At 42.1% G+C, this 10108-nt stretch overlaps 1 protein-coding gene across 1 annotated transcript; it reads right to left on the bottom strand.

Annotated features, from left to right (window-relative positions):
* Positions 1–7936: 7936 nt before the first annotated feature.
* Positions 7937–8961, bottom strand: LOC139701535 (olfactory receptor 1L4-like). Its single transcript, XM_071600468.1, has one exon. It carries the CDS (start codon positions 8867–8869, stop codon positions 7937–7939), a length of 933 nt encoding a protein of 310 aa, XP_071456569.1. The 5' UTR covers positions 8870–8961.
* Between the last annotated feature and the right edge of the window lie 1147 nt (positions 8962–10108).

Here is a 10108-nt window from a genome sequence, read left to right as displayed (position 1 = left end):
AAATAAATAAAATTGAAAAGTATCTTATAGATATTCATGTATGTATAAATATATTAAATATATTAAATAAAATATATTAAGTATAATATATTATATTAATATAGATTAGGAGTGCTAAATTGGAGTTTATGACCTTGAAAATCCTTGCTGAGATTTTCAACCTCCAACCTGAGACACTTCCCTTTATACTCCTCCTGGTAAAGGTATTCATCTGACTCTGGAATCTTTCCCTTTTCTTTCACTGTGTCTTTCTACCTCTCTCCTGGGACAGTTTGCCCTGGTGCCAATAGGGTATTTGATTACCTTTGTGCTTAAATCTGGAATCCGTGGACCTGTGTGATGTTTCTCAGTGGCACTAGCTTAGCCTCTTCCCAGTTAGTGGGACCTGACAGCACTGTATATTTCCTTATGCCTTGGGGAAGTCATTTCACTTTTGTATATCTGTCAATAACAAGGTGTGTGTGTGTGTGTGTGTGTGTGTGTGTGTGTATACACACTTTCTACCCCACTTACCTATGTCACTTGGAAATTCACAAGGCGGTGGTTAGTCTTGTCACCCATAAACTGAATAAATGACATTTTAGTTATGAGGTTTGATTGGGAAGGACTGGGTGAGACTGGGAGTCTTTCTAAGCCTTTTGAGTTACACCACGCCATTTTAGGAAGTATTTATTCCCTTCCTGGATGTATGGGAAATATACACTATTTCTATCCTTTTGAACTTTCTCCATTGGGATTTTCACATAGTGGACATTTGTCCTCTCAGGTTGGTTTCCCTTTCCTTGCTTACCCATCACTTATGCACCATTTTCCTAGCCAATGACCCACATGAAACCAGAGGGTACACAGTAGAAACACAGAATTCTTTCTCCAAATGGGGTAACAATGCTGGGTGAGTAATACCTGAGGGAGTTCCCAGTCATCCATGCAGTGATCCCCTGAATGAGCAAGGACACTTGGAAAGTGACTCAATTGGAAAAGAAACATCAGCTTACATTTTTCTTTTTGGGCAGGCTCTGTGGCTCAGCACCAGCTTCATTTATTCCTCAGTAGCACCGTTATGGAAGTAGCACTCTTGACCCCCCTTTTACAAATAGGGAGATTGAAGTTCAGAAAGTCCCAGAACTGGTGAGGGGTGCATCTGACTAACTCAAACCCAGCCAATCTGGACCTCAAAGTCTGTGTTTTAAACTGCTCCCCCCTACACTTCCTAAAGGCATACAATAGGTAGAGAACTAAGCTGGTGTCCCCTGTAAGCAAATGTCCTGTGACTGACAGGGGCCTCGCTCCTCCTTGCTGACCCATTCCTCCTACTCCAGCCTTTGCCTCACACATTGTGGTCCTTTCCCTTTTCTTCCTTCCTGTCCACAAAGCCATTTGTTCTTTTCCTGCTTTCAGAGAGGAAAGACTGCAGGTCTTTGTGACTTTGGCTCTTTGGAATCTTGAGCTGAACTCTTATTTTTCGGCAGTGTCACCTGACCTTGGGTCCCTTCTGGGCTGTAGATTTTAGCAACCCTACTCCCCCTGTCTATCCTATCCAAATCAGCAATGTAGGGTGCACGTCCCCCGGAAGGGACACATTCTGCTTAGGGATTCTGCAGGGTCCTTTATAGGCTGAGTCCTCTTTTTAGCTCTGAAATCCCTCTGTCTAGTTTCTACTCCTATGCCAGATTACAGCTTTCCATTCTATGTTTCTTGACTCTAATTTTTATTTCATTTTTATTTAGGTTCAACGTTTTTCTTGGCAGATTCTCATCAAACCCAGCTCTAGGCTGTTCTCAGCTAGTTTCTGACCCACTTTTTTTTAAAACTACATTTCTTCTACTGGAAATAAGTAGTTTCCAGGACACCTGGCTCTGCCTTTCTCAATAATTCAAGAATTTAATTTTTTGAGTTGCGGCACCTCCTGCTACCTCGCTTAGCTGTGTCCAGCCAGCACTGATAAGTGCAACTCTTAAAAGAGGGAGTACAGACTGTGTCCCCCTGAGCCATAGGAAGGGTTCTGAAGACACAGATTGGCTTATCTTGGAGTCATAGGTCTCTAGATCCCTGTGCTTTTCACCTCGTCTTTTTAGCACCTCAGAAAAGTGGTTGTCCAATTTCCACAATTCCAGAGAGGGAGCTTCCAATATCTGGAGGTGGTCTAATTACTTTGGAATGACTCAGAAAATTCACGAGAAGTTTGTTTTTCTATTTTTGCCATTCTATAGCTCTGGTTTGTTGCCCAATTCCATCTCTCAAAACATAGTCCAGACAGTCTAACCTGCTGTTTTTATGGACACTACTTCATGTGAGTTTCTCCAAATGGTAGAGGTAGACTGTCTGGTCGCCCTCTTTATTATTGTTCTCACTTTTCACTCCAAAATAAGGGAAGAAGGGAAACAACACCTCAGAGATTCAACAAATCTTTGAGGAGACTACCAGCCTTGGGGAACCTATCGTATTTGCCATGGAACACAAGACAGCTGGCATGCAGAGAATCAGCCTCCAGCAATGGATTTCAGAAATGGGCTAACCAATGTGACAAGTACTGCTACCACGGTGTCCTCCTTTCCTGAAGTCTTAGAATACAGTAGACTTAGACTGTCCTAAAATTTTTCTTCCCTCTCTAATTCCAATTTTAAAGGTCCGACAGTTGTGAAGAGATCCCTGGATTTGGAGCCAGAAGAACTAGGTTCAGGTTTTGATTTTGCTGTTGAGAAGTCTTACAATAATTATTTGGCCTGTGTGAGCCTTGATTTTATTCATTTTAAGAAGGTTATAACATCTGGCCAGTTGATCTCATTTAATTGAAAGTTAGAAATGAGACACTTTCTAAATTAATTGTGCTACACAAATGTGAGTGTGAGTCTCTAGGTCATCTCATCCACCTGTTAGCTTTTAGGTCTTCTTTTTCTTCAGATATCTGAACAATTGTCCAATGGCTTGAAAATCTTTTCTGTCTCCTCATTATTGTCTCCTCATATAATTGTTCTTTACCTGAATGGTCTCCATGCCTGTGGTTCTACTAATCTGAAATCATCTTCCATGTCATATCATGACCATCTCTGATCCTAGTAATTAATGGAACACCTCATAATGGGCTTCCCTGTGGTGTTTGTGTTGAGGATAGGGCCCAAAGTCAGGAGCATGTTCCTGGTTCCAGCTCTGCCATGAGCAATTTGCCTCCTCCCTAGTAGTCATGCCAGGAAGATTAAGATGAGCTCCCTGGCCTTTCCTAGCTGTGAAAACCTACACTCAGGGGCAAATGGACTTTGAACATATGCTTCTGAGACTCCTTTTGTGAATACCTGTCTTCCTTCTGCCTTAACTTACCTTTGGTATGAGTCTGATCAACTCAAGGTGCTAACAGGGGATTTTCTGTAGCTGATCTTCTGTCTTGCTCTGCTGAGCTGGCAGTGCCTCACCCAGATGCCTTTTGTATGGAAATGCCCACTTCATTGCAGCCCCTTCCCATGGATATTTTCAACTGTGGTGATATAAGAGCTGCTAATTAAACAGCGCTCACATATGACAGGATGTCAGGCACTGTAATAAGGGTTTTGCATACAGTAATCGATTTCATCTAAACAACACCCTAATGTACAGTAACACAGTTGAGGGACAGAGAACTGAGTGACTGGACCAAGGGCATAGCCAGAGGCTGATGGGGTTCAGATGGGGAGCATGTGGTGCTCTTGACCCCTGTACCTTTCTCACTGTCCTGTTCCCTTGGTCCTCTGCTCAGCCAGTTCCCTGGAGGAGACCAGTCTGTGGGTTTTGGGCTGCAGGATGTGGGCTGTGCCTTTCAAGACAGGGGCCAGTGCTTATGACCGTGTCCTGCTATTTGATCAAAGGAGAAAGAGGATAAAATAGAGGGAGAGATGGTGTTTCCTGGGTTTTGAGATGGAGGAGAGAAGATAGGATCAGAAAGAGGTGGGAGGATCATATGAAGATGTTGGTCCCCCAGTCCAAGTTACAAAAGACCCTTAGCTTGTTACCTACCTGGGCGAGAAGGGGAGATTCAGGGTCCTGAGTAGGCTGTGGTTTGCAAGGTGTGTAAGATCAGACTCCAAATCTCTGAAGAAGGAGATCTTTTGAGGTGCTGATCTAGCCTCAGAAGTGTGTTGATTTTTTCCTACCAACAGTGGGAATTGGTGATAGGAAGGGAGACCCAGGGGCCTGTCCTGTCTGCATGGCATAGCCCCTGGGGGGATTGGGCTGTGGTCTTCCCAGGAGGGGAGAACATCACCATGGGGAAGCTGGCTCCAGAGGTGAGCCTCTTACACCTGGGAAGGGAATTGGAACCATGGAGCAGCAGGGGTGGAGGTGTGTTAGACACATGTGTTCTCTATGTACATGTGTGTTTCTGTTTGTGCATACCTGTGTTTAGGCTTAGGTATACCTACCTGGAAGGACAGGCAATGGCCCCTGATATCCCCGAGGGTTGTGTTCTGCATCCTGTATAGTGTTTTGGGAAAAGGTTTGAAAGTGTAGGCCTGGGAGTCAGATTGAGGAGATTCCTGAGTCTTACAAGCTGTGTAGCTTTGACAAATATTTAACCTCAATATTTCTTTTGTTTTCCATCTGCCTTTCCAAAACATTTCATTACCTCAGTTTCTCAGGGCTTATATTGGAATCCCAGTTCCCCCAATTTTGAATGGGTGGATTTTGGCAAGTTATTTAGCCTTACTTATGTATAGTGTCTTCATCTGTAAATGGCACCATAATCACAAGTTTTAAATAGATTTAAAAATTATTTTTCCTTTTAAGAAGACTCTAGTTTTTAGAGAAGTTTTACATGCACAAAAAAATTTATTACAAAATACAGAGTTCCCATCTGCTCCCTGTTCCTAGATCACCACTACCAACATCCCCACCACAGCTGGTACATTTGTTCCCACTGATGAACGTTTACTTAGACATTATCACTTAAGTCCATAGTTGCATTAGGATTCACTCTTGGTATTGTACATTCTATAGGTTTGGACAAATATAAGGACCTGTATCTGCTACCACACTACCACAAAGAATTGTTTTATTTTTCTAAAATTTCTATGTGCTTCATCTGTTCACCCCTGCCTGCCCCTAGCTTCTGTCTGCATAGTTTTGCCTTTTCCAAAGTGTAGTATAGTTAGACTCACACAAGTGGTTTTTAGATTGGCTTCTTTCGCCTAGTAATACACATTTAAGCTGTTCCCATATGTTTTTATGGCTTAATATTCTTCTTTATAGCACTAAACACGACTTCATTGTCTGCATGTTCAAAGTTTATTTATAAAGGGGGATATTGATTACTTCTATTTTATGTTTTGTCAATTATGAATAAAGCTGCTACAAATGTCTATGTGTGGGTTTTTGTGTGGACATAAATTTTTAACACACTTGAATAAATAACAAGGGGTACAATTGCTAGATTGTCTGGTAAGAGTATGTTAAGGTTTGGAAGACATTGTCAAATTCTCTTTCAAAACGATTGTGCTGGGCTGCATTCCAACCAACAAAGAGAATTCCTGTTTTGAGTTCTCTCCAGCATTTGTTATTATTATTAATGTTCTGGATTTTGGCCATTCTAATAGCTGTGTAGTGGTATCTCAATGTTGTCTTAAGTTGCATTTACCTAATGACAAATGACATGGAGCATTTTTTAAATGCTTACTCTCCGTCATTGTGTTTTCTTTGGTGAGGTATGTGTTTCAGCTTTTGCCAATTTTTCAATTCGGTTGTTTGTTTCTTACTATTAAAGCTAAAAATCTTCTATGGACATTTGGATAACAGTCATTTATCAGATATTCTACAATGCTATTCCTGTATGGTAAATTGAATTAAGACCCCTCAAAGGGGCCCAAAGTGCAAACTGTATCATTCATGAAAGGACTCAATTTTCACTGGAACCAAGATAGTGTACCATCCAGCTTCCTCAAACTTCAGCATCTCTCTTTCATCCAGGATGCATCTCCCCATGTGACGCTTGACCGGATTAACCTTGGGAAAGACTCGTTCTCAGAGCAACCAGAGACTAGCAGTTCCGGGTTGTGGAAGAATGCAGAATCACTGAAACTAGAAGAGGGCTTGGGATTGTTCCTTTTTGATTTTGAGGGCTGACTCTTCATCTCTCTGCTGAAATGATCTCCTCCAGGTCTCTACATTTCTCCCCACTTCTCTTTACCTCTCTGGTCCCCTCACATGCTCTGCTCCCACCTCCCACATGAAATGTGGTCTCAGATCATTCCTTCCTATCAGGTGTACTGGTTTCCAATTTGTCGAGTGACTCTTCTTCCTGGGTTGTGTATATTCAAGGTAATTGATGACTTCAGTGAGTTCTGCACTGTTAGAATTTCAGTTAGACATTGTGGGAAGCACCAAGAACACTTTGGGAAGCACTGAAGATTTCCAGAAAATCATAGGTAAGGATGAGTTTGCAGTCAGTGTTTTACCATTTGAGTGAGAGAATGTGATGAAATGTTTGAGGAAGAAGGACCTAGAGAGAGTGTCAGTTTTGCATTACTATTGTTATTGACAGTAGCATAGTCAAAAGACTTTATGAAGCAACTAGTACACTGAGGTGTTTGAATGTTATTCTAGATGTGTAGCCGTCATGAATTCTGTTCATCAAACTCTCTGGCTCTTGATATTGCAGGTACATGGTTAGGTCATGCCTTCTGGCTCGCAGTGTTTGGGTGGGGTCATGAGGTTATTTACGGACAATGAGTTCTAGTCAGAAGTGGTGTGGGTCACTCTTGGGATAGAGTATTTATCTGGACATGTAAATTCTTCAGCAGCATTTCTCAGCTTCTGACAAAGGGAAGACTAATGTTTATAATGGTGGCTGACCCGTAGTCTTGTGTCCCTGAGTGTTTAAAATGAACAGCACCCTTACATTATTCTATGGTGACATTTAGTGTAAATGAGAAGTAAAGCTTTGGCTTTGTGGTCCTAAGGTTTTGAAGTTACTATTTCCATAGCACAACTGAGCTGAGGTTGCCTGATAGATATTGATTTTTAAAGCACATGGAAGGACAGCTTAGTGGATGCTGGACGTGAGGACAAAGGAAGAGTTAAGGGGGCTGGGAGAAGGACTGATTCTCATGGCCAAGGATCCACCTGTCATGATATCTCAGTGTGAGTGAGAAGGGTAAATATGTTCGCAGTTTCTTCTGTCTTTCTCTTTCCTTTAAACCAAAGAAGTCTCACACCTCACAGGGCTTTTCCCTGTCACTCAAACAGAATACTATGTTTGTTGTCTCTGCGAGATAGGTTGGTTTCCGATATTTGAAATGCTCTGCCCACTTCTTTATCCTTTTTTTTTTTTTTTGTATTGGGGTTGAACCTAGAGGCATTTAACCACTGCACTACATTCCCAGTCCCTTTTTAGATATTTTACTTAGAGACCAGACCTTGCAGAGTTGCTTAAGTTCTCACTAAATTGCTGAGCCTGTCTTTGAATTCATGATCGTTCTGCCTCAGCCTCCCGCCACTGGGATTACACGTGTGTGTCATTGCTCGGGGCCATTTCCTTATCTTTTGAAGCTTCCTCTGTCAGTGTTCAGTCCAGTCTTCAGGGGCCTTAGGTCATTCACCCAAGATGCCTTTTCAAATTCTTACCAGGTCTATGTAATTTCTTCTTCTGTAAACAAACAGGATTTACAACTCCTTGAGAAGAGTTATTGGGAGATACATTATTCTTTTGTTTAGTTACTAGTCTATAGAGGATTGCAAAAACTGTTTTCCTGACATATAGATTTCCAGTAACACCTAAGCTGGTATTGAGTGTCTTTGGTCAATGTCACGGACAGAAACCAAGTGTTTTGTTCCCATCCAGTGTCCTCACTGGTAGCCAGCATCACCACCACTCATGACCTCTTTGAGCGCCTTGTGGAAAATGGTTAGGAGGAAGGATAACCTGTTCAACTTCTAGATCATCTCCCAATAATGGTATTGTATCATTTCATTCTTTCTATGAGTGAATTCTGCCCCTTAATTTCCTTAAGCCTCTCTTCATATCTTTGTTCCTCAGGCTGTAGATGAAAGGGTTCAGCATAGGAGTCACTACTGTGTACATAACAGTGGCTACTTGGTCCTCTACTGAGTACACGGACAAGGGCCTAAAATAGACATAGATGACACTCCCATAGAAGAGGGCCACTACGGTGAGGTGGGAGCCACAGGTAGAGAAAGCTTTCCACTTGCCGGCTGCAGAGGGGATTCTGAGCACAGTCACAATGATTCTCAGGTAGGAGAAGAGGATGCACAAGAAAGGGGTCACAATGACAGCCAGGGTCTCAGTCATGACCACTATCTGGCTGAAGGATGTATCAGAACAGGACAGCTTTAGCACAGGCTGGGTGTCACAGAAAAAGTGCTTAATGACATGGGAGGCACAGAAAGAGAGGGGAGACATGAGTAGCACCCAGAAGAGGGCGTGCAGGTGGGAGATGGTGCAAGAACCCAGCAGCATGAGGAGGCAGCGGCATGGGCGCATGGCCACATCATAGTGCAAGGGGTTGCAGATGGCCACCAGCCGGTCGATGGCCATGGCGGCCAGCAGGTAGCTGTCAGTGTTCCCAAAGGCCATGAAGAAATACATCTGGACCAGGCAGCCTACATAGGAGATGCCCTTTGTCTCTGACAGCAAATTCGCCAGCATCTTGGGCACAATGACTGTTGTGAAGCAGATGTCCATGAAGGACAAGTTGCTGAGAAAAAAGTACATGGATGTGTGGAGCCTGGAGTCAGAGCGGATGGCCAGGATGATGAGCATGTTCCCCACGAGGGTGACCAGGTACATGCTGAGGAAGATGGCGAAGAGGGGCTTCTGCAGGTGCGGGTTGGAGGAGAGGCCCAGGAGGATGAAGCCCGAGGTGCTGCTGCTCTGGTTCTTTAACTCCATGTCTCTGGACAGGATTTGGAGGAGTCGTGGGACAGATGTGCAGGGCAACCTCTCAGGACTGCTTCTCCCCTGACCTCAGGCCTATAAACACAGCCCAGTGGCATTTGTTAGTCATTTAAAAATATGTTCATTTTATGGAATTCAAGACAAATAAGTAAAATTGATCAGGGATCAAATTCAAACACTCCGAGATTCTTACTATTTAGAAAATGATGGTTTCCATGTGTTTTTTGGAACATCTATTTGGGCTGATTTGTCTGAATTCTTGTCATTTCACTTTTAGAAGTTCTTTTTAGATTGTTTCTTGACCAATTCTTTATAGCTTCTTCTTCTTCTTCTTCCTTTTTAAGAGACAGAGACGCTGAGTCTTTCTCGTATCAGTTGGGGTTCCCAGGAATGAGGTCCTCTCATTCAGAGTCTTCTTTCCATGGGGCTGGAGGTGATGCTACTATTGGGGATAGTATAGTAATAAACAGCAGAATTAATTAATGCTCTTTGATGCAGAATTTAGATGAGAATTTCTTTGACTTCAGACCAGAACTTAATATATATGTAAACATCTGTGTTTGAATACTAGTATCTGGATATTTTATAAAATTTTGATTCTGAGAGGCCTACAAAATAGGAGCACTCCTATGAATAGCCTATGTTAACGAGTTCCTTAAATACAATATGTTTTTGATGACCAAACTATATGATGTCCTCATTCTAAGCATTCAAATATTATGAACTTTAGAATGTTAGAGTTCCATTCCCAACAATAGCATGGAAAAGATATAGCAAGGACAGCCCCATGTCTTGCATTAACCATATTGTTTCGATGGTGGATAAACAGTGAAAAAGAAAATGAAAGAAATAGAAGGTAGACCTCCTATAAAGGATGGAATTGCCATTCTTTTTAAGTGATAAGATTGTGTACTAAGGAAATCCAAGATAATCACCTGAAAACCTTTTAAAACCTATGAAGATTCCATCCAAGTGATTAGGTATAAGATAAACCTCACAACATTAATATTCTCCTGTATGAGAAAAGGTACTGGGAGAAATGTTTCAAAATGGGAAGAAAGGCCAAAGAGTGTTAGGAATAAACCTGAAGGACAAATACAAACCACAACCCCCCAAAAACAAATTTTAAAAAGCAAGAAAAAGAAAATAAAAAAATAAGTCAGGACTCTTCAAATAACACACAACAGAATACAAAATGATTGTCTGAAGAAAGGGAGATACAATATTCCTGAA

Source organism: Marmota flaviventris, chromosome 13, assembly GCF_047511675.1.
Source record: "Marmota flaviventris isolate mMarFla1 chromosome 13, mMarFla1.hap1, whole genome shotgun sequence".
Lineage (NCBI taxonomy): Eukaryota > Metazoa > Chordata > Mammalia > Rodentia > Sciuridae > Marmota > Marmota flaviventris.
The sequence above is the reverse complement of the archived record's forward strand: the minus strand, read 5'-3'. Positions and strand labels throughout refer to the sequence as shown.

What these genes read in the sequence shown, in the direction of transcription:
- LOC139701535 (XM_071600468.1), bottom strand. Translation starts at nt 8,869, where the DNA reads ATGGAGTTAAAGAACCAGAGCAGCAGCACCTCGGGCTTCATCCTCCTG.